The sequence below is a fragment of the Petromyzon marinus genome, chromosome 5 (assembly GCF_048934315.1).
Source record: "Petromyzon marinus isolate PM22_M1 ecotype Great Lakes invasive population chromosome 5, UKy_Petmar_22M1.pri1.0, whole genome shotgun sequence".
Taxonomy (NCBI): Eukaryota; Metazoa; Chordata; class Hyperoartia; order Petromyzontiformes; family Petromyzontidae; genus Petromyzon; species Petromyzon marinus.
Window position 1 is genome coordinate 1,295,708 of NC_133671.1, and position 25,707 is coordinate 1,321,414.

A 25,707-nucleotide genomic window follows, 5' to 3' on the forward strand; every position below is an offset into this window, starting at 1 on the left:
TTTATTTATTTATAAAAAAACGTCAGCACCACGCGCAGCGATTTGGCAGTTTATTTAGAAGGACGAGTCCATATATGTTCTGATAAGAGGAGGGGGGAGACGAAAAATTAATGTATGCTGTCTGAAAGCCACTGTAAGCGTGAACAATCAATTCAGGCCTGAAATGGTTTATCAAATCTTTCCAATGATTGTTAAGCCAGAATCCATCTTCTCGGTTGAAATTCTCTCTGTGCTTGTATATGTGGATAGCCTCATGAACGAATCTCTCATGGTAGCCAGATGGCTTACAAAGAACCTCTGTCTTGGAAAAGTCAATGTCATGTGAGCCTACTGAATTATAACAATGATCTGCCACGGTAGAGGTGTTGGTCCTACCGTGTTTAAGGTCTGCTTTGTGTTCACGAATGCGGTCCGAGACATGGCGTTTGGTTTCTCCAATGTAACTACTACCACAGAGGCAACTTAGTTTGTAGACACTAGGGTACTGGGGGAGCTAAGAATATGTCCATCTATATCGTTCTTTAGATACGTCCAGTACTCACTGAGCTGCATTGGCTTCCGGTTGCCAAACAAATACATTATAAGGTCTCACTCATCACACACTACCTCGCCTGGTATGCAGGAGGGCGAAGACTCGATCCCGACCCTGATGCCTGTTGTATATTTGGAGTTTGCATATTTTCCCCGTGGTCATGTGGATTTTTCTCCGGGTCCCCCAGTTTTTTGCCTCCACATTTCAAATCAACATCATGCGTTCAGAGTATTTGGCTGCTATACATTTCCACGTGATGACGATAATCCACTTCGTTGAGCTATCATTTTCAATGCCGAGGTCGCTTCTGGAAAAAGAGCTATGTAGCTCAGTGGGCCTTACACATGGTAAAATAATAAGTAGTTTTTTATTAATAAGGCCGGCTTATTACAGTTCTGAAAATAAGGCCGGCTCATGCCGGTTCTGGACTTCTACCCCTCCATGTCGACGCTTCCCGCCTTTACAAAACCCCCACCGCCGACCAGCGCCGCCCATGATCTAAACAGTGTGGGCAGCCTTGATCCAGCAGTGGATTGCCAATAGAGCGATACATGAAAGCTCGAAATTTTTTTCACGGATTTATTTATTTATTTTATCGTTCACTACCGCACTGCTCACCAACTTTGTATCTCTCATTTGTATGGAAACCCAACCGTGGGAAGTTTTAAATGGAAGGGATTATGAAGAAGTCTCTCTGATTCATAGACTTTTCAACGTGAGTATACTTTTTTTAAACCTGTTTTTATACCTAAACCGTTTAAAATTCAACAAATTATGAATCTGGAAAAACAACTCAACGTCTAACTGTAATATTTTCCAAAGATGCACGACAAATTCCGTGGTAAATCAGTCCGATTCATTGTGTTTATGACTACATAGTAATTCGAAGTAACATTACAATAAAAAATGAAAATCTCCGGTAAATGTATACACCCTACGTCAGCATTAAAGATAGTGAAGTGTGTATCAAAATCACCGTTAACTTTAAGGTTGTGTTGAATTGCACGCCCTGGAACTGTATTGTTAATTGAAAAGTGTCAAATTTGGAGAGTACATTATGAAAAGATCTAAGAATTTATCAGGACCACTACTCTGACCATGGGCACATAAGAAATGCAGCTCCTGCTAAATTGGCAAAAAGGCATTAACACTCCACTATAACTGTGGCAATACAACATTTAAATTCAGGTTGGCTACGTATGGTGCGAAATAAGTTTAAAACAAATACGTCTATTTTTTATCATGCACAAGTATAATTGGTTATTTTCGCATGATCACAGGTGAGACACTGGACGTCTAGACAGAAACTGATTTACAAGAACATAAAAAGGCTGCAGAGCTCCATTGGCAAAAACCCTCAACACCTCCTCGATGAACTGGACAGCCAGGGTACCATCTCTCACAGCGTCTACCGAGAGGTCCAGGACACTCGCACCAGCTCTGACCGTGCGGCAAATCTGATCAAACAATTTCTGAACCACGGCGAGACGGCCTGCCAGAACCTCTTAGATGCCCTCCACGCAACCAGAGACAAGTATCCGGACCTTGCGGACTGGCTGGATTCCCTCGGTATGTAGCTTCATTGTGGATCATGACATGCAATTGTCCTTCCGTCCTCACCTCCGATAAGCACGGTTGTTTACTGCGTATGGTGCGAAAGAAGTTCAACATACATACTACACTATACATTACTATACACTACACTATACACTGCACTATACAATACACTATACACTACAATACGCTACTATACTAAATAGAAAACAAATTTTCTTTATAAATGCACTTGGTGCGTAGTTTGTTTTCCTTCCCCCGTACCTCGATTATCAATGTTGGCTACATAGGGTGTGAGAAATTTTCAACATACATACATTATTGCGGTGGGTTTTTCATGGACTACTTTAGAATCCAAATATTTATGCTGGAGGAATCTGAAGGGCTTTTAAGCTTGTGATTTAAAGCTTTCGTGACTGCAGGGATTAATATTCTTGGTTCTTTCGATAAAGTCACGTAGAAGGGAAACAAAATAATAAAAATATAAAACAATAAAATTCTACCGACGTTTCGACTGTAACACAAGCAATCATCATCAGATGTCCAGTAGGGGCACGGGGTCAGAAAGTTACAATAACAAACAATACAAAGGCATGAAAGGCGTTCAAAGTATAGGGAAGTTAAGCAAATCACGAAAAACAATATGTCCAAGGCGTTATCAAATCCTTCTCCAAGTTTTCACACATATAGGACATAAATATATATTGTATAATATGAAACAAATTATAATCTTAAATGTTTTATTTGTGTGTGTCCTGACAGAACGTAAATCCATTGTGGTCGTTGAAGGAAGAAATATGCATCTCGTCCGCAGAAATAAACTTCATCTGAAGCGGTGGATCAGCGATAACCCAGACTACCTCATTGAGGAGCTGGAGAATAAATTTATCATTCAGAAGGACGCCTCCGACGAGGCCAAGAATCAGCGCAATTCTTTAGAAGTCACCGGCTTCCTACTCGATCACATTATTAGCTGTGGGGAGGAGAGGTGTCGGGAATTCCTCGATGTGCTTAAAACCATACTCAGGTACCCAAAAGTTAACAAATGGATGAGCATCCTGGGTAAGTACATGAGTGTGTACGAGACTACCACGGTGCCGATATGTTAACCACCTCGCCTGGTATACAGGAAGTCGTGGGTTCGATGCCAACAATGATGCCTGTTGTATATTTGGAGTGTGTATGTTTTTCGCGTGGTCGGTTATTTTGTCTCCGGTGTTCTCTGGATTTTCCATCCACATTTTGATTCAAAGTGCGTTTTTTCCTGACCTGATCCTATTTTGCGATCCCCAAGATTGATCATGCCATCCTCATTTACACAACGTGTGCTCCTCCCTTGATATAAACCCTTTCCCATTCCGATGACGTCCGTGTTCGTTATCAGAATAAAATAACGTGATTGGTACCGAGGTTCCCACAAGACCATACGGGACAATGTGTGGCACAGTTTGGCGCCAGCTATCATAGAGTGTGGTCTTGTCGCTACAGTTCTCTGCAGTGAGTTATTAAGTATTTTAAAACAATGGTACTGCTATGCCTCTCAAAATACATTTAATGCTGAATCGCTTGCATATTCTGAGATTTGACAGTGAAGATGACACCCACCCTGAGACTTGCAGTCATCTCGGAACGGGAAAGGCTTGAGAGTCAAACGTTCAGACCTGTAACGTATATTGGAGCTAAATTTTTCAAAAATATATGCATTGAAAGGTAAACTGCACATTTCTAAGACAATGAGCAGATTTTTGTATGCATTCTACCACATAAACGGATAAATTTTGACTTAAAACGTCTGTGAATGCAGGAATTCATATTCTTTGGTTCTTTCGGTAAAGTCACGTAGATAGAAAAAATAATAAAAATCAAGTGAATAAAAAATACCACGACGTTTCGATCGCAACGCAAACGGTCGTCATCAGGAAAATGGGTTAGCCTCTAAAGGCAAACTGTTTATAAAGGTTTTGAGATGGGCGTAGCCCAAGTGTGAAGCAGAAGATTAGTGTTGGATTAAAGTCACATTGGAAAACTTTGATTCTTACCCGTGTCGTATCGATAGTTCAATGTCCATGTGCCATTTTATTGAGGTACTACTACTGCTGTGTGGTATCTCGATGTGGTCAGGGACTGTATTTGCTGTTGTTTTTGCTGACTTGCCCAAGTTTGATTAATCGACTTATATACAGCAATTATATACAGTAATTACTATTTATTGACTTGCTTACCCTTTTCCTCAATTTTTCACTCCTATCGTGTTTTGTATTGCTTGCTGTTGTAACTTCAAGATCTGCCCATAATGGACATCTGTGAAAAAGAACATCATAGCTCATTGGATTGTTCCCTTAGTCTAAATAAAGATTCTTATTACGTTATGTTCCCTAATCCACGTGTTCCTCTACATGTCCATTCTTCTTCATGCACTTTTTATTTGTATCAGTTGTCCATGTTTCTGACACATATTTGCTTTGTAAAATTGATTATGTTCACATTAAATTTCTAACATTATACTTTTACTGACCCAATAGAAATGGAGGCGGATCTTTACAAAGAAGAGAATAGTTTGAATCAAGGTAAGGTCATACCATCTTATTAAGAGAATAGACCCCTCAACACCGTGGGACGCCACGGTGGCTAGGATATGTTAACTACCTCGCCTAGTATACAGGAGGTCGTAGGTTTGATCCCGACGCTGACGCCTGCTGTGTATTTGGTATATGCATGTCTCTCTCTCACCCCGTGGTCGCGTGGATTTTATTCAGGTCTTCCTGTGTGTTCCTCCATATTTAGAATCGACATGCGTTCAGAGTGTTTTACTGCTATAAATCTATACATGATAATCCACTTGATTGAACTATCATTTGTGGCCAGGTCGCTTCTGAAAAAAAGAGCGATATAGCGCAGTGGGCTTTACCTGGTAATATATTTAGGTTTATTGTTTTTAGTTTAGATAGGCCTATGTAAGCAGAAGTATATAAAATAAAGAGCCTAAATATTTAATAAAGTCAGGTTCTCGATGCGGCAGACTCACTTCTCTTTATGCAAGTCTACTAGCCACTCTTTCTTTACTGCTTCCTGAGACAAATTCGCATTGAGATGCTATGTTAATCCCATATTGTATGGTACTGCATTGTTTGCGAAAACAACTCTCTTGCAGTTGAGAAGGCGAGGATTGTGGTCGTTGACGGCAATGCGCTATACATGATCCGTGGCAAAAAGCCTGAACTGAAGAAGTGGATTGCCAGTAACAGCTCCTCATTTACTTTACTGGACAAGCTGAAGACGAGGCGACACATCTCAGAGCACATCCACTCCAAAGCTGCGGGGATGGTCACAATGGAACAAGCCGGATTCCTGCTCGATCACTTCATCGATGGAGGAGAGAGGAAGTGTCATAGCCTGCTGGAGACACTTCAGGAGCTCAGAGAGCACTACCCACAAGTTGACACATGGCTGGATTCACTTGGTACGGGAACGCACTTGTACAATATTTACTATCAGTGCTTATTTATGTCGAAAGTATGTTGAACTTATTTCGCAACGTATGTAGCCAAGCGTGCTATTCGGAGGTGCGGGGGAATGACAACAAACTAAACACATAAGCAGTTCTAAAGAAATTTGTTCTCAATCTATACCGCCCCATCTCTAATGAGATGAGGCGGTAATTCAGGTCATTTTGTTATGATATTCAGCATAATGTGAATGTATTCATAGGAAATCTTGATTTGAAGCTTTCGTGACTGCAGGAATCCACACTCTCTGGTTCTTTCGGTAAAGTCACGTAGATAGAAAATAATAATAATAATAATAATAAAATAACACCACATTTGGGTCACAACACAAGCGTCTGTCATCAGGTGAGAAGGAATTATCTCATATTGTGGCTTTATATAGGCACGGGAGGGGGTGGAAGGGGGGGGGGGGCTGGGTTTTTGTAGAGTCGTGGCTGCAGGAGTTCACGGGGGGAGAGTGGGGAGGGTTTGTGGCACGCAGAGACAGGTGGGGGCTGGAGAAATTCGCATGTCCATGAGCTTGAGTCGTTGCTGGAGGGGTTCATGGGGGGGAGAGCTCATGGACATGCTAATTTATGCAGCCCCCACCCGTCCCTGCGCGCCACAAACCCTCGCCCAGTGAACTCCTGCAGCCACAACTCTACAAAGCCCCAACCCCCCCAATCCCCCCCTTCCCGTGCCTATATGAAGCGACAACAGCAGATCATTATTTATTACCTGATGATGGACGCTTGTGTTGCGACCAAACCGTCGTGTTCTTTTATTATTATTATTTCTATCTATGTGACTTTACCGAGAGAATCAGAGAGTAAGTATTCCTAGGCAAGCTGGTATTGCAGTTAGCATATGATGAAGTCATTTTTAACGACAAACCCCGCACCAGCGTGACGACAACGGTGATGAATGTACCGCAGAAAACAACTCGCAGATCGTGGTTGTGAAAGAGGGGATGAGAGAAAGAATCACCAAGAGCCACGAGGATCTGAAAAAGTGGATTGCCAAGGACCCCTGCCTCCTGCTGGACGAGCTGGACAGCAAGTGGTACATCCAGCGGCATGTCTACAACACGGCCAGAGACATCAAGGACAAGGGCGAGTGTGCCGCCTTCATTCTCGAGCACTTCATCAGTGGAGATCAGGAATATCAGAAGCTGCTGGTAGCTCTGAAAGCCGTGCATCTACATTACGATGATGCACTACGTACTTGGCTAAGCTCCCTAGGTAAGTGATACTCTAGTTACGTTTTTAAACCATCACACGAACTCAGGTCATCCTCGCGGCAGCAGCATTTGGCTGGCCATCGAACAAATATGGTCACAGCATCGCAGGTTTCCAATGCGCTCCTTCGACCTTGTGAAATGCTCTTCTTTCTGCTATTTAGCAAGCCACTGAATCTATGCACTTTTACATCATCTTGATTGACTAGAGGAAGTGTTAGACAAGAGGACGCCAAGAGGATGCCAAAAGGCGTCCTCTGGTCTAACACCATTTGAGACTAGGCTCCAAATAAAGCTCTCTCTGGTGTGGACCAATCAGTTTCAATGACAATGCATATACTATTTTTTGTTTGCATTCTGACCACAAGTATTGTGGTTAATGCAGACATGATTCCTTGTAGAAGGTTTCAGTTTGGTGTTTGAACATCTTAACACCTGTTTTGTTGCCAGATAAAAGGGGAAAACCTATCCTCATTTGCAGGGAGTAGTTTCATTGACAGGATGAAGAGTAGAGGGGGAAGCAGACAGCTCTGTCTCGACCTCCTCCCCAGCGAAAAACTCTCAGATATTATTCCGTTTGTCATAACTGAGGCCGTGGGATGTGTGTATATGAGTTTGCACATGTCTATGAATTGTCAGGGAAATTTAACTTTACTCATTACCCTAAATAGAAAGGCCCATTCAACTCTATCAAACGCATTTCCCCCATCCAGCATCAAGGCATGTGCGGCGAGATTGTGCCTGTTAATAATCTCTGTTGCATTGTCGAGGGTGCTGACGTTTTCAGCAGAGTCTCTATTTTTGAAGAAACTTGTCTGAGCTGTCCATATATTCGCTGGCAGAATCCTTTTAATTCTACCAATTAAAGTTTTAGCTAATACCTTATAGTCTGCATTTAACAGAGATAGTGACCTCTAGCTACCCACCATATCTTCTGGGGAGTCTGCTGTTGTTTTTTCCAAGATATTTTTTTATAAGCCTCGTGCTCTTGTTTCCATTAGATAACCTCTGATATGTACACTTTAAGAGTGTTCCATAGTATTTGAGAAGAGAGAGGCAAGAATAGAGCAGAATGAATCTGAATGCATTCCTCAGTTTCCTCTTTGATCTTTAACCAGTTGATTGTCTTCTAAAAATCAATGGTCTAGGGACAAATAATTAGTTTTTATCTGCTTTCGTGTGGTAACAGGGGCCTGGAGATAAGTTAATAATAATCGATTCTGGAAAGCGTCTTATAGGTTCTAGAAATGCGAGTGAAATCTCTTTCAGTAGGTTGGGTCCTCCAATGGTCTGTCAACTGGTGTTGAGTGATTGTTTCAGCGAGCAGAAGCTGCTGTGCCGCATTTTTGTCAGAAACAGGTGAGTGTGATTTATCAAGAACGAGAGCCTTAACCAGGTTCCAATTTCCTCCTGCGAGAATGTCCCCATTCCTTTTCTCAATCAGAGCCGTGATTAGGTAAAACTTGAATTGACCGGGTGGGTGTATAGACGTTCAGAAGGGTGACATCCTTGCCCTACAATTTTCCTACAAGATATATGTACCCCCTTCGGGGTCTAATTTGAGCGTCTCTTGGGTCATTTATATCCTTTCATTAATGAGAATAGCTACTTCTCTCATTCAGTGAGATGCATTTCTTACAGGAACGCAACATCTGCCTTATGCTTGCCTAAAAAAATAGAAGGGTACGCTGTCTCATGATAGGGTCGTTCAGGCCATTGACATTGAGGTAGACTATATTTAGTTGATCACAGAGGGGGGGAGTGGTTTTTTTCAGAGTTACTGTGGGTCAGGGGAGAGGGACCCAATGTCTGTTGTTAGTCATATTTATTGGGAGTCCTTTCAGAGGGTGGAGGCTTACTTTGGCTGCGGACCATTGCTGCATGAAATAAAAGGGATACAGGGGAAAAACAAAATACAACCGAACTACGCACAGTCGAGTCCCATCCAAAATAAAAACCCTTGGGTTCAAACCGGACCCCCCAACAAAACCTTGGCTTCTGGTGAGACTCGAGTGCAGCATCTAACTTCGTCTCATAATTGAATAAACAGAACACAACCAACAATATAAGTCGATGGATAACAAAGTGATCTTGACGAACAAATAAAGGCGCCCATTGCAGCATCATTCCCAACGCTTTAAATGCACGGGAGGAGACAACAATGGGCGGGGGATGGCAGGATGGGGTAGTAAACGGGCCCGAGCCCTTGATATTGTTGAGACTGTAGTCAAGGGAAAATGGAATTGTCTTCTTTGGGCTCAAACAAAGAAATCTGAACATATGGTAATGATAAGAGAGCTTTGGATGTAGCTCTAATCAGGGGATAAGAGGAGTATGACAAGGGTTAAACAGGAAGGGAGAGAGCTGAGTGTAGACTGAGGAATGAAGAACACCAAGTGGATATGAGGGTATCTCGGTCTCCTGGGCCTTAGCCCAGGATGACTCCGTTACTCCCTGCCTTGTCAACTAACTGAACCAAGGGGGCAGGCAAAGGGAGGTTAAATGGGAGGAGACCTCTGATTGGGGGGGGGAAGGGGCACCCGGAGTGGGCAGGGCTCACAAATCAGGGAGACTATGGGGAGAGGGACAAAAAACTGTACAGCAGCTGAGGAAGAAAAAGAGCGATTAGAGAACTGTACCAAGAAGGGGTAGAAGGGAGCAAGGGAGGGAAGAAAAAGGTAAACCGACAGGGTTTCAGGTATGGAGTAATCAAATATGACGAGGCAAGGGATTGAGTGGGGGAGAGCAGAGAGTGGAGGATGTGGAAAGCGGCAGGAGAACGGAGGAGGAGAATGAGAGGTGGGAGGAGATGGACAAAAAGACCAAATCCGTACGGTTGCACACATCCACGTTAACACTCGCATGGGAAGTCTCGCTCTTCCTCGTCTGAATTTTACGCATTTCCAAAGGGAATAGATAAGTTGATTTGTGCCCCAATCTGCCGCTGTGTGCGCATCGTGGACAGGGGTGACCTAGAACTGCCCCTACATGACCATGTCATGTCAGCGATATAAATATAAATGTGTGCAATTTGTTATGTTGTTCGTGGCAGCTAGTTCTTCTTATTAATGGGCAATTCATGGTCATCAAATAAGTAAGAAGGAAACTGGCACGATTTAGACACATGTAGTAGGATGGACAACAACAGCAAAATTAAAAGTGTGTTCTTTGGAAAAATGGAAGGAACCGGAAAGAGAGGGAAGACCCAACAGAGAAAGGCTTGACAACGATATGAGAAGTGATTGGTGCCGGAAATATGTGGCACGACTTGAAGATATTGGCATAAGACGGAGGAAAGTGGAAATATGACGAAATGTGCAGGGGACACTATGGATGGTGATGATGATAATGGTTATCAGTATTGCCCATTATATTAATTGCGAGATGAATACTTATTGCACCTTTTCGTTGCAATCTAGTCTGGTGATGTTCTATCTAATTACATGTACTTGAATGTATGTTGAACTTCTGTCTCACCATACGTAGCCAACCGTGATAATTGTAGGTGCAAGGGAAGGACAACGCACGTAAACATTTTGTTATTAAGAATTGAGTTTTCAAACTAGATCATTTGCATAGCTCTCGTGGCTTCCTAGTATCGGAAGGAAGAGCATTCGAGACGGCTGCAGAAGCACATCTGAAAGCACGCAATGCTGTGACCATGTTTGTTCGATGGCGAGCAAAAAGACATTGCAAGGATGAGCAGGGTTCACGTGATGATGGTTTGTGTTCCTTGACAAGATCAACGAGGTATTGTGGTTCATTTGTAACAAGCACCGTGTGTATGTGTCTCTTTACAGAACTCACAAGGGAAACCAACAGCACCAATCCCCCAGGTAAGATCAGGAATTATCTGTAAATAGTCCTTTCAACATAACCACGCAAGTGTAATGAGAGATCGCCATCTGCTAGATATAGAGAGTTACTGCACGGGCTCTATGGGTTCATTGGTATCCAACCCGGAGCAGGGAAACATCTGGGCCAAAGGCAGTTGGGAAGACTACCCGAGAACCATCAGGAAGGTTCCACGAGGGGGCGTGGCTAGAGGTGGAGCTCAGCTCCACCAATTGGTATATAATCAGAGCCAGAGGAGAACTCAAGGTTGGGTGGGAAGCCTCGGGTCTGGGCTGCGCCTCTGCTCCTCACCAGCGGCCACGTGGCGAAGTCACCATCAGAGCTCACCTCTCCTCCCCAGCACGCCGTCAACCAGCGGTGGGTTGGAGAGAGACAGAGGCGCGACCCTCGATGATGGAATGGAGAGAGAGCGCCTTGTCCACGGCAATAGACGGTTGTGATTAATGCGGAGGAAGAGAGAAAGTGGAGTCGTGCCTTATTAAAGTTTAATAAAAGACACCAGTCACGATTCGTCGTGGAAGTCGTTTATTATGCAAGGAACAAGATCCTAGTGGACCCCAAGAGCGTATATGACAGAAGATCCACCATCAGTATTGTTTGGGCTGCCCAGAGTTAAAGTAAAAGTGAATCCCTATAAATTATAGTGAGAAGTATGGTTAACCAAAAGCAACAGCGAGGATGAATGTATGTAAGTTGAACTTATTTATCACCGTACGAAGCCAACCGTGCAAATCTGAGGTTCAGAGGAACGACGACAACCTGAACACAAAAATCGATTCTAAAGAAATTAGTTTGTCAATCTAGATGATGTAAAAGTGTGTATCTCCAGTTGGCTTCCTAATATCAGAAGGAAGTGCGTTCCAGACTGCCGCAGATGCGCATCTGAAAGTGCGCAATATGCCGACCGTCTTTGTTCAATGATTAGCCTAAACCCCCTGCAAACGACGATTTCCGGAGTTTACGTGGTGATGCTTTATACTCCTTAATGAAACTTGGACCAACAATGGAACATTTGCCGCTTGTTTGCAGAAGTTCACAACTTTAATTCCAAAAGCCCGCACTGGTTTATAACGAAGTAAACATAAAACACGTTCCGTTTGCTTCACAGTGGATATTAAAGATCTTTGATGTCGTTCGAATTGAGGATGCCATTTTGTGCCGCAGTCAAACTGCAAACTTCGAAAATGCTCAGTAAGATGTTTGATAGAACAGCTGGAAGTATGGGAAGGATCCTTGGCTTTGCTTTGTGAAGGTCAAGGGAGCTGTGACTGTGTGGCAAGAGGGTCTGTAGGAACTGCTAGACTCATGGCAACACAAAATAAGTTGGCTGATACAAAAACTTCTAAGATGATGGTCAGGGCTGTATATGGATAGAAGGTAAAAATTCATAATGATTTGATGTTAGGGCAGGTGTTCGTTAAAATTGTATTTTATTATTCTTTATTAAGAATATTTTCGTATTCATCGTTATGCTATATTCCGTATACACTTGCACCATGAATGGGGTTAGCACAGTAGAAAACTCAGCAATCATTCAAAGTGTGATGAGCGTGCAGGACTTGGAATATTAATGTTATGCAGCTTTGGAGGCAGTCTTAGGCAATGAGGCTGGACAATGGGGTCTTGAGATAACATTTTCTAAGACAAAGTTAATCACAGCAGCTATAAATAGGACTCCTACAGCAGGATCACCAGACCGGATATGAAAAGCAAAGGTCGAGGTAGTAATCTACTTAGGCAGCAATGTCCATCATGCGGTGGGTTGAGAAGCAGGCCAAGAGGCTTATTTCTTTGGCAGGGCAGGCTATTGATGTGCTATGGAAACTATTTTGGAAGGCAATAGATGGATTTTAGTAGAAAAAAATGGTATTGCTTTCTGTAAAATTGTATGGGTGAGAGAGTTGAACGAAGTAGCTGGTAAAGGAGTTTGTTGGCATTGAACACATGTCTTAGACTGATCCTGGGAATTCCGTGCCGATACAGGATTAGCTGTGCCGAAATGTGACATGGTGAGCACTGTAGATATGATTATGTAGGGTGTGGGATGGCAGGTTACCGAGGAAGGAATTAATAAAGGTCCCCACGAGTCTGGCGACCCAGGGATAGACCTAAGACCAGGTTATATATATGGGACCTCTTTGCCAGTATCCAAGTATGAAACATAAACAAAGGTTTTACCCTTCATGGAAATAAAATAGCATTAAGATGTTAAAACACCAAATATATACGTTTGCAAGGAATAAAGTCTGCATTAACCACACACAGTACTTGTGGCAGAAACATGCAAACAAACATGCTCTGATAATATGGTACAGGCCAATCAGCTTAAAAAACAATGACAATATTTTCAGAGGATGTTTTATTGCATGTTTTGCCACAAGTACATGTGGTTATTACAAACTGATGCCTTGCAAAAGTATCTATTTGGCGTTTGTGCATCTTAACATATCTTGTTTTTTTGCCAGAAAGAATAAAACCTTGGTATTATTTTCCCATGAAGACCAGGTTGGTGGGATTACTGTTAGGGCAGATGTTGGGAGGTCACGTGTCTACTTTACAGCAGCTGCGGGATCTAGCAGAAGGGTAGGGAGTGTTGACCTGATACGGTCGCATTGATGGCTTTGACCAAAATGATAACTCGGAACTATCCGAAATTCCATCTCATCGACGGAGGAGAGAGGAAGTGTCAAAAGTTGCTGGAGACACTCCAGGAGCTCAAGGACGAATTCCCCGAGAACAAGCAGTGGCTCAGCTCTCTCGGTATGTTATTGCTTGCTGCTTACGCCGCTGCTGCAGGAAAGGCCTCCACGAGATGCATCTCAGGAGTTTCCATGTTCTCCTCGTGGTCACGTGGATTTTTACTCCGGGTGCTCCGTGTTTTCTCTACACATTTATAATCAACACGCATTTACAGTATTTGGCTGCTTTCAAATTTCTGCGTGATAAGACACTTCATCGAGCTATCATTTGTGATAGCCAGGTCGCTTCTGACAAAAAACTATATAGTAAAATAAAAAAGTTGTTTTTACTCATCGGTGAAGCGGAGGCCCAACACCTATTATGATACCACCCGTGCTCAGTCACTGCTGTCACTGCAGAGCCTATTGCAGTGACACAAGTCACGGAGGCATCTGATTATGTTCGCTTGCCCTCTATATGGCGAGCGGTAGTGTAGTGGTTAGCGCGCTGTGCTATAAACCTCATGACCCGAGTTCGCTTCCCGCTCACGGCCAACACCAATTAAGATAATCTGAACCGGTGCTGGGCATACCCTAGGTCGACTCAGCCACAAATGAGTATCTGGTGTAGTGTGTAAATATTACCACGTGGGAGACAAATGCGACCGAGCGTGGTGCTGGCCACCGACCCTCTCGTTTGCCACAGTGTTGGCCTTCATGGGGTGCTGCTAATCGCTAACAGCACTTACCCCAATAGTCTGTTACAGGCTTTGTTTTACCTTCTAAACGTGTTTGAATGTTATCTTTGGCCTTCATTCAGGGAAAGAGTTTCTCACCCTTGGTCTGTCTCTATGCATTGAAATTGGATGAATATACTACCGTCTGGAATGCCCTTGTGTGTTTAGTTTGTTGTCCTTCCCCTACACCTCAGATTATCACGGTTGGCTATGCACGGTGCGAAAGAAGTCCCACATACGTATGTATTATGAATATTAAACGTTGGATGAAAGTCACGTACATCTTTAACCAAGTAATACATGTAAATGTGTATTTATTGTTTAACTGCGCCACAGAAAATAAGGCAGCGATTGTGATTGTGGAGGAGGGAACGCGAGAGAGAATGATCACCAGCCGCGAAGATCTAAAGCAGTGGATCGCTAAGGACCCCTGGGTCCTGCTGGACGAGCTGGATAGCAAGTGGTACATACAGCGGCATGTCTATAACACGGCCAGAGACATCAAGGACAAGGGCGAGTGTGCGGCCTTCATTCTGAAGCACTTCATCAGTGGAGAGGAGGAATATCAGAAGCTGCTGGTAGCTCTGACAGCCGTGCAGAAACACTACAATCAGAGGCTACGCGAGTGGCTAACCTCGCTGGGTGAGTTATGCAACAGAGAAGTCTCGAGGAGGTGGCTCAGATGTTTTTCCGCCACCTGTGATTCAAATGAGGTACTCAACTTTAGTGGCTCATCACCAATGACTGGCATAGAGCCCTATAGATTCACACCTAGTGCCCGGGATTATTTATGAAGACACATAGACTTGCAGATATCTGAAATCTCCATACAACTAGGCAGGTGTGTTGACTCTCGGGATGAGGCACCCCCAACAACTTTAACGAAAATTTGGCCGGGAGCTTTTGCCACAGATGACCTCATAGTACAATAGTAATATTAAATATAATAACATATATTTTATAACACGCCTTTCATATTTAGGTATCTCAAAACGCTGTAAATGAAAATAAAACTACACTCACAAGTGTAGATAACATGTCAACGAAATAGAAAGCTGATAGCAATATCAATGACTACACTCTAAATTCAAATAAAATGAGGAGCTATGTTAAAAGCGAATGATCATACTTACAGATTAATCCAATCAGACACCAATATAAAGTTACAGGACAAACCTGCTGTACAAATAGGTGAGTTTTAAGATGTAATTCATGGACCGAGTAAGGGGATTCCACATTTACCCAGCCTGGCCGTGAGAGGCTCCATCTTCCATATGACATGACAGTTTTATGCTTGGAATGACGAGTAGTGGACCAAATTTAGCTGATCTAAGTTTTCGCATTGCATATACAACTTGAGCAGATCGGCGAGATATTTAGAAACCAGCCCATTGAATTCCTTAAACGTGAGAAGCAGAATCTTGAAGTCGAGTTTGTACTTCACAGGGAGATAGTTCAAATCACAATGATGTTGATCCCATTTAAATTGTTTTTTGCGCACGTTCAGCGCAAATAAACATAATCTGTCATCGACATTTTCCAGGTTTGTTTAGAAATGTCAAAGTTTTCTACCATTTTTTAAATATAAATTGCTGTTATAACTATTTCCCACGCATGCACAATGCACGGGCGTGTTAATCTATATGCGAACCTCACTTTGCCTGACCCCATACCACGCTGGTCTGTTAACATAACCTTACCATGTACTGTGTATACTATCGTCAAGGAGCATAAACCATCGCAGTGGCTTGTGGTTAGCTATTGTATAAAGACGGGCACCACATCGCGCACTTTCAGATGCGCTGCTGCGGCCATCTGGAACGCTCTGCCTTCCGATTTTTGAAAGCCACTGGAGCTATGCACTTTTGAATAATCTTGATTGAAAATTAATTTCTTTAGAAATGCTTTTTGTATTTAGTTTGTTGTCCTTCCCCCCGCACCTCACATTCGCGTGGTTATCTCTGTATGGTGCGAAATAATGTCAACATACAGTACATACGTAAAATAGTTAATTGCACATGATGCAGGATGTCATAGGAACCCAATGCCGATGTAATTAGTGATTTAATGAGAAAGCACACGAGGTGAGGGGCTGAGTTATGGGTCCCCGCGTGGGACCCGTAAATTGGAATTTCAAAACTGTTGAGCCTGTGTCAAACCTATCACATTCTCTTAACACAGCTTTCTAAATAATTTGCTTTCTTTTTTCTTCTTCTCATCGTTATCCTACTACAGATCCGTGACGTTATGTTAATGTAGGTTTTTTTTTATAAATCATCTCATTATGAACACAAAAACGGTGGACATTTGTTTCATATTTGGTAGTCAGTCATAGGTAGGGAGTCAACTGCACAGATGGTTATGGAAATGAGGTTCCAACTATAGGGGCAGCAGACTTGAAGTATAAATCTGTCAGTGAGCTAGGTATAAACTGAACTGTAAACTATTTATATTTTACCAGGTAAGGACCACTGAGACATATATCTATCTTTTAGAAGTGACCTGGAAATAAATATAGCTCAATGAAGTGGCTTATCATGTGGATATTTATAGCAGCCAAATACTCTAAAACCATGTTTCTAAATGTGGAGGGTAAAACCGGAGGACCCGGAGAAAAATCCATACAACCATGGGGGGAACATGAAACTCCAAATATACAGCAGGCATCAGTGTCGGGATCGAACCCATGACATCATGCAGACCAGGCAAGTGAATTAATATTTAGTTGACATATCGCCACATTTAAATGTCATAAATCTGATATTTTCATGTGCTTGTCTTTGTGTTGCAGTGCTTCCATTTTCACCAGATACTCCAATTTCGCAAGATGGTCCTCTGGCAAATCCAGCAAGTTATCATGAGGCTGCATTTATTTTTTAATGACAAGGAATCCTTGAATAGCATTACAATTACCCACTCGTTCATCACACCCCAGTGAAGACCCAAAGATAGTTTCCATGGCTGATGAAACATCATAATTGATCTGCGCAGCCATGATCTGCGCACTTCTAGGTGAAGGACTTTACAATCCATATCTACACCTCATGGTCTCGCAATACAACAACCCATGAAGCTGATGCTTACGAGTTGATTTCATCCTTCCGTCTCCACCAATAACGTCGACCGCTGACTATCATATCTTCCCACAAAGGGTCCAGTCCAAGCGTACTTTAGTTACCCTCTCTAGGGCGCTACGGTGGCTGGGAGATGTACCTCGCCTTGTATACAAGAGGTTGTGGGCTCGATGGCGACCCTGACACCTGTGTAAAACTAAAAACTACTTTTTATTTTACCAGCTAAGGTCCACTGAGCTATTTAGCTCTTTTTTAGAAGCAACCTGCCTATAATGAATGATGGCCCAACGAAATGGTTTATCACATAGAAATTTACAGCAGCCAAAAACTCTAAATGCATGCTTCTAAATGTGGAGGAGAGAGAAACATGCTTGAAGTTTGTGTGTTCTCCCTGAGGTCTCGTAGATTTTCCTCCGGGTCCTCCGGTTTTCCCTCCACATTTTGAATCAACGTCACACGTTTAAAGTATTTGGCTGCTTATTCTTTGGTTCTATTCGGTAAAGTCACGTAGGTAAAAAATAAAACAACAAAAATCACGACGTTTTGGCCACAACACAAGTGGCCTTCATCAGGTGAAGGGACCGTACTGTCCAGAGTTGGACTGAAGACAGTCAAGCCCAGGTCGCGTCCTTTAAGCTGTGTGGGAGGAAACAAAACGCTTTGACAAAGGAATTAGCATAAAATGACCGTAAAGCACGTAGAGGACCGACACGGGGGAGGGGAGTTTACAAATGTTGGTGTGAAGGTAAATAAGCTGCTGTGAAAGTTTAGTATATCACTACTTGGATAAATGTACTGTACCATTGAAAATTAGTTTAATGTTTGGTATGATTTAGAACATTTTTCCAATGATTGTTTAATTTGAAACCATCTTCTCGGTTGAAATTGGACGCGACCTGGGCTTGACTGTCTTCACTCCAAGCTGTCCTCTGGACAGTACGGTCCCTTCACCTGATGAAGGCCACTTGTGTTGTGGCCGAAACGTCGTGATTTTTGTTTATTTTTTACCTACGTTACTTTACCGAATATAGCCAAAGAGTATGGATCCTTGCAGTCACGAAAGCTTCAAAACTATTTGGCTGCTTTACATTTCCATGTGATAATCTACTTCGTTGAGCGATCATTGGTGACCAGGTTGCTCCTAACAAAGAGCTGTATAGCTCAGTGGGCCTTACCTGGTATAATACAAAAAAATGTTTAAATAGTTACATTTGTACTACTTTGCACACCTTTCAGATATTGTTACATTTCCAAGGTCAACCATCCATTTTTCTGATCCATATGGCAAAGCAGGTAATCTATTATAATATTTTGTTGCCTCGCTTATAACCTCCAACAAATCAACATATTGTTTGCATTAATGCTTTGTTTTCTCTAAACGTCCCCAGCAGATGTACCGCGTAAATAACGTGCATTTAAAATTAACTTCGTCAATTTAAAGTCCTGATCTTTATTTGTCTTTACCGCTACAACGTAAAGCGCACCTTTGTACCAGTATGGTAATTCAGAGAATGGACAGCAATACCATCACAGCGATTGGCTATGCCGACGCCATGCAAACTCAATCATATCGGGCTGTGACGTCACGTCACATTACAGTGATGTGTGCTGGTTTGACTGATAAAGTCTGCACGCAATTGCCTTTGAAATAATTTAATAAAGTTGCTTCTGTATTCACATTTCCAGAGGACAGAAATGTAAAACCATGGAAATGTATTAAACTGTGATATGCATGAGGCTTCAGCCTAATCGAAGGAGGCAATACTTAAATAAATAAATATTGTGCACCATGTTTTTTGTCATCTTAGACTAAAGTGCAGTGGTTTCATTATAAAGGAGGGAAATAAATTTCAGTTCCCTCTTCCTGCAATAGGGTGCCAGTGAGCTAGAAAGCTCTAAATACGGGATTCCTGCGTTAACTGCTGAAGTTACACAACGCACAGACATTGTCATGAGATTTCACTCGACATTGACTTGCAATTATACTTTTAAAATCGTTGTTTTATGTATACAGTACAAACATTGCAAAAAAAACCTACATTTTATAACTCTAGGCACCTCTACATTTCGGGGGAATTATTATTTTAACGTTATTATATTTCAACGTATGTGTCTATAATGGTGTGTACCTGGAGATGTTAACGTTGGATAAATTCCACTATGCGATTTATGGTATGTGTATTTTGGGTGTATTCTGTTGAAAGTGCGCCACTGATTCCACTATACAGAATGTTCTGTGTGTATGTGTGGTATATGCACAATATTTAATGTTGAACAATTTCAGCGTACGTGTATTCTCAAAATAACGTGGGCGGATATACCATGCCCTGCAAATAATGGTAATTTTTTGGTAACCACGAAAGTTTTTTAGAAAGAAAATCACACTCTTGATGTAAACACATTCAACACCGCGCAAGACAATAGTGATCTGTTGTTTGCTGCATATTTACGCTACGCAGAACCATAACGAATCGGGTAATCCAAACGTAGTACTACTGCACTGCACAGTCGCTACTTGCATTGCAATGTATGTTCCAGAAATGCCTCGTTTTTAGTGGCATCAGTACAGTGACCCTTCTCTATTCGCGAGCTCTGGATTCTTGAGTTTTGCAGATTCGCGAGTTACTAAATGTATACCAATTCCCTATTCGCGACCCACCAGACTCTTGTATTTGCGAGCATACGTAGTGCTAAACCACCGACACCCGGGAGGTGAGCACAGAATCCTGCATCTGAGACTTTCTGCCAAGATTAAAAAGTAACCCTCGCAGATAGAGAGGGTTTTATTGTACTATATTTTTATAATGAAATTCAAACAACATTACAAGCTTTTTGGAATAAACGAATATGTGGCCTTAACCAAAACTTACATGGATCATGGTTTTGTTGTGAAAAACATGTTTTAAATCAACATTACAAGCTGTAAATGGGTATTTGTGGAAATTACTGTTTGCAAGGAAAATGGACACGGGCACCCAACCACTGAATTACCATGGAGTTTAGAGGACACACCGTACAAGAACTAAATTCGTTATTTTCTGCAAACAAGTTTTACAGTTGGCAGCGTATGTATGTATGTGTGTTGAACTAATTTCACACCGTACGTAGCCAACCGTGCAAATTGGAGGTGCAGGGGGAAGAACAACAAACTAAACACAAAAAGCAGTTCTAAAGAAATACGTTTTCAATTTAGTTTTAAAAGTGCATCGCTCCCCTTGCTTCCCCATTTATTTTATCATTTATTTACCCCATTAGTTCACTCCGTGTATGTGCTGAAGTCCAAGTCATCCAGCACACTACCAACGAACGCTCCGTAGATGTACATCCTGAAATAAATTATCTCAAGTCATTTACCAACTAAAACAAGTATATCAAAGAAAAACTTAAAAAATGTTGAGCAAAGTTGTAATTCCAACTTTAGCTCAACACGACGCTTAACCACGACAGTTTTACAGAAATTTAATCATTTCACAACCACTGTGCATCTTCAACAATCACTTAAGCACCACCTTATCGTGATGAACTCTCAAGCCGATTGTCAAACTCAAGTGACAGAACTCAGCACAAAACACTGCATAAACATAATAAAATAATGGACAAATCTTCAAACCAGACAGCACACCAAGACGGCAATACTTAACACCTCCCACCGTACACAGCACAACATTATACCACACGGCGTCATCCATCACATTACGTAACCAATTTAATTAAATGGGTTGTTTAGCATTATTGTTAATGACTGGGCTGAGACCATGAACTCACTGACACTGAAGAAGCTGGTTTAATCACAGGTAGATTTAAACCCAGGATCTAACTGTACCAGCTCAATGCTCTGACCCGTATTTATGTATGTTGAACTTCTTTTGCACCAGCCAACCGTGCTAATCGGAAGTGCAGAGGGAAGGACAACAAAGTAAACGCAAACAGCAGTTATTTTTGTATTATTAGGCTTTAATTTGACAGAACACGAGCACTTTACAAATCAAGTCCATGAGTGAACAGTCGCAAAGAGCCGTCCCGATGCAACTGAGCTCTATACAAGAGAAGGGAGAAGGAAGGGGGTTTGAATGGGGGGGCCCGCTGCCCAAGCTGAGGGAGGCCATCAACATTTTAAATGTGCAGGGGGGGGGGGTGGAGGTAAGGAAGTATAACTAAACTAATGAGGAACGTTTAGAGTATCAGTGAGGGGAAACAGGAGAAAGGGCAGAGGAAGGGAAGAAAGAACGCTTGAGCGTTACCGAGTTCCACTCTCTTTTATCTGCTGAGAGGGGGGGGGGACCCCTCTTTTCCGGTCCCAATCTCTCGGCTCACCGATTAAACAGACATTTTATTCAATCTTGATTTGAAGCTTATTTTAGCAAACACAGAGAAAATTTCAACCGAGAAGATGGATTCTGGCTTAGCAATCATTGGAAGTATTTGATAAATCATTTCGGGTCTTAATTGATTGTTCAAGCTTATGGTGGCTTTCAGACCGCATCCATTATTTTCGCCTCCCCCCTCCTCTTTTCCGAACATAGATGGACTCGTACATCTGAATAACTGCCAAATCGCTCTCCGTGGTGCTAACCTTAAAAAAACCGCCACTTCTTTCAAAATTTCTTGCTGTGGTTTTCACACCTGATGATGATTGCTTGTGTTGCAGTCGAAACGTCGTGATAACTTTATTGTTTTATATTGTTATTATGTTGTTGCTTCCCTTCTACGTGACTTTACCGAAAGAACCAAGATTAGAGCATCATTATCAGTCGCAACATCAGCATTATTATCAGGAGCACCATCACCAACATCATCAGCGGTATCAACATCACACACCGACACACATGTAAACAAAAACAACAGCTTCTTTGGTTCTTTCGGTAAAGTCACGTAGAATGAGAATAAAATAACAAAATAAAACAATGAAATTCTCACGACGTTTCGGCCACAACACAAGTAGCCGTCCTCAAGGTGAAGAAACAGGACTGTCCAGAAGACAGCGCTTGAGTGAACCCTGTCAAGCTTGACATCGTCTTTCAACTTATTTGGTTCTTTCGGTAAAGTCACGTAGAATGAGAATAAAATAATAAATTGATAAAATAAAATAACACAATAATATTCTCACGACGTTTCGGCCACAACACAAGCGGCCTTCATCAGGTGAAGGGACGAGACTGTCTGGTAGGACAGCGCTGGAGTGAAAAAGCTACGCTCAGATCACGACCTTTAACCTGTGTGAGAAGAAACAAAGCGCCTTGACAAAGGAATTAGCATATAATTTAGCATTGAAATGGCTGAGTGATTAGCTTGTGACTGGTCACAGAAATGGCTATGTTAAAGTTAAAGCATACACATCCGCAGAGGCAACCCTTGACAAAGGAATTAGCATAGAATTTAGCATTGAAATAGCTAAGTTAAAGCATACACATCCGCAGAGGCACCCCTTGACAAAGGAATTAGCATAGAATTTAGCATTGAAATAGCTGAGTGATTAGCTTGTAACTGGTCACAGAAATAGCTATGTTAAAGTCAGAGCATACACATTCACCGAGGCACCTAGTATAAATCAAACAGGATAATTTAGCATTGAAATAACTATGCGAATTTAGCATTGAAATAACTAAGTGATTAGCTAGTGACTGGTCACAGAAATGGCTATGTTGAAGTCAAGGCCTACACATCTGAGCTATTCACAGTAACTGGGTATACAATATATAATGAATACTACATAGTGAACCAATAAAAACTAAAACATAAATTACCTTAATGTTATCAATAAACTCTATATTCTCCAATCAGCTAAGCTACCAACAATAAGTCGTTATATATCACAATGCTATATGGTGAAAAAATGGGTGGATTCTTACCCACAACTTTAGCAACACGGATAGCTACGGGCCCCGTTCAGATGGACGAGTTCATCCATGGTCGGAACAGAGGAGGGGGAGAGAGACAGCTGCGAGGCGCTATTATACTCCATGTTGTAAACCATACCATTAACCGTGGTGTGAGAGGTATTAAGAGTCAATGCTGGCGAAAGAGCTGCGGTCTGAAGGTCATCGTAAAATACAATTAATTAAGAACGGAAATGGTTTAAAACATCTTTCCAATGGTTACTAAGCCATAATCCATCCTCTCGGTTGAAATTGTCTCTGTGTCTGTATATGTGGATGGCCTCATGAACGAATCTCTCATGGTAGCCGGTTGGTTTGCAAAGAACCTCCGTCTTGGAGAAGTCATTGTCATGTGAGCCCACTGAATTATAACAGTGATCTGCCACGGCAGAGGAGTTCGTTCTACCGTGTTTCAAGTCTGCTTTATGTTCGCGGATGCGGTCCGAGATATGTCGTTTGGTTTCTCCAATGTAGCTACTACCACAGAGGCACTTTAGTTTGTAAACGCCCGGGTACTGTATGTCTGGAACAGCATCTTTTACAGATGGAACTAAATCACGGATTTTATGTACTGTGTTGAATCGGACCTGGATCTTGTGTTTATTCAGGATTTTGGAGATCTTTTTAGTGACCCCTGCAATGTAGGGTAAGGTGATGGTTTTGAGTGGCTCCACAAGAGGAACCTTCTTCATGACTGGAGTGATGGCTTTGCGGATTGTGTAGTCGGAGTAACCATTAGCCCTGAGAACCTGGTGTACGTGCTTGAGTTCACTGGTAATGTGTTCCTGGTCGGAAATGTATTGGGCTCTATGGTATAGAGTCTTGATGAGAGAGTTCTTCTGGGATGGATGGTGGTGGGAATCCGGTTTCAAGTAAGCATCTGTATGGGTAGCTTTCCTGTAGACAGAGTGGCTCATTGAACCATCATGTCTCCTTTTAATTAAGACATCCAAAAAGGGTAGTTTGCCATCTTTTTCGACCTCCATGGTAAATCTGATGGCTGGGTGTATGGAATTGATGTGGTCGCGGAATTGGTCTAGAGCAGGCTGCGTCTTTTAAGCTGTGTGGGAGGAACAGAGAGCCTTGACAAAGGAGCATTAACTGGGAGATTAGCATTACGGAGAGTGAACGAGCTGGGACTGGAGGAGGGAGGGGGAGTTTACATATAAATTAGCATGTAACTGGGGGATCAGCATGATGTTGGTGTGAGGGATTAGCACCACTGCGAACGACGAGCTCGGACCGGGGGACGGGGGGAGAGGAGTTTACATATAAATTAGCATGTAACTGGGGGATTAGCGTTGGTGTGAGGGAAAGAAGAGCACCAAGGAGAGAAAAAATGGCGGTTTTTCCCATCTCCTCAACAACCAGCACCAAGGACAGTGACATTCAGGCTGACGGGTCAATCCATACTCGGAAGGGAGGAGGGGGGAGGGAGAAACAGTCACAATGCCAGCGAAAGAGCTGCGGTCTGACGGTCACCGCAAAATACACTTAATTAAGAACCGAAATGGTTTAAAACATCTTTCCAATGGTTACAAAGCCAGAATCCATCCTCTCGGTTGAAATTGTCTCCGTGTTTGTATATGTGGATGGCTTCATGAACGAATCTCTCATGGTAGCCGGTTGGCTTGCAAAGAACCTGCGTCTTGGAGAAGTCAATGTCATGTGAACCCACTGAATTATATCAGTGATCTGCCACGGCAGAAGAGTTCGTCCTGCCGTGTTTCAAGTCTGCTTTATGTTCGCGGATGCGGTCCGAGATATGTCGTTTGGTTTCCCCAATGTAGTTGCTACCTCAGAGGCACTTTAGTTTGTAAACGCCCGGGTACTGTATATCTGGAACAGCATCTTTCACAGATGGAACCAGATCACAGATTTTATGTACTCGTTCGCTCTCCGTAATGCTAATCTCCCAGTTAATGCTCCTTTGTCAAGGCTCTCTGTTCCTCCCACACAGCTTAAAAGACGTTGTCAAGCTTGACAGGGTTCACTCAAGCGCTGTCTTCTGGACAGTCCTGTTTCTTCACCTGAGGACGGCTACTTGTGTTGTGGCCGAAACGTCATGAGAATTTCATTGTTTTATTTTATTATTTTATTCTCATTCTACGTGACTTTACCGAAAGAACCAAAGAAGATAAATCCTTGCAGTCACGAAAGCTTTAAATCGAAAAAACACAACAGCCTTCGTTTACCATTAAGTGGCAATGATGTCACCACGGAGCTTGTGTTAGGTTAGGTTCACCTTAATCAACGTGACGTGTTGAAGGCTCGCTACTGGCAGGAGATTACGGGACTGACCCATGGGTAGATTGAGATGACTGGCAGCTGCACCAACTTGCTGTTCTCCCCACTGTGCCACCTACACACACAATTACACAAATAAAGATCCCTCCGATAATCTAAAAGAAAGCTGGGTCAAGTGCTGTTAGTGAGCACCTATGAAGGACAGCACGGCACACGAGGGGCCGGGCGTGGCCAGCACCACGCCCGGCGCCTTTATCTCCCTAGTCGCGATCTTTACACACCTCACTAAGTACTTATTTGAGACCGAGTCGGCCTAAGGGAGGCCCAGGAACAGTTCAGATAAACGTTACTGGTGTTAACCGTGAGCGGGAATCGAACTCGGTTTGCAAGGTACCTAGCGGAGTGCGTAAAACCACTTATACTACCGCTCCC

The 25,707-nt window shown here is 42.6% G+C and overlaps 1 protein-coding gene across 1 annotated transcript in view; it reads left to right on the top strand.

Annotated features, from left to right (window-relative positions):
- The window catches only part of LOC116938929 (uncharacterized), a 38,302-nt gene extending 18,980 nt beyond the window's left edge, over positions 1 to 19,322 (top strand). The window contains exons 6-14 of the mRNA XM_076060789.1: positions 1,195 to 1,247; positions 1,813 to 2,101; positions 2,849 to 3,148; positions 4,609 to 4,653; positions 5,238 to 5,546; positions 6,507 to 6,812; positions 10,609 to 10,644; positions 14,415 to 14,720; positions 16,870 to 19,322. Coding sequence (XP_075916904.1) covers positions 1,195 to 1,247; positions 1,813 to 2,101; positions 2,849 to 3,148; positions 4,609 to 4,653; positions 5,238 to 5,546; positions 6,507 to 6,812; positions 10,609 to 10,644; positions 14,415 to 14,720; positions 16,870 to 16,958 — 1,733 coding nt within the window. The 3' untranslated portion in view covers positions 16,959 to 19,322. The remainder of the gene's footprint in view (positions 1 to 1,194; positions 1,248 to 1,812; positions 2,102 to 2,848; positions 3,149 to 4,608; positions 4,654 to 5,237; positions 5,547 to 6,506; positions 6,813 to 10,608; positions 10,645 to 14,414; positions 14,721 to 16,869) is intronic.
- The last annotated feature ends 6,385 nt before the right edge of the window (positions 19,323 to 25,707 follow it).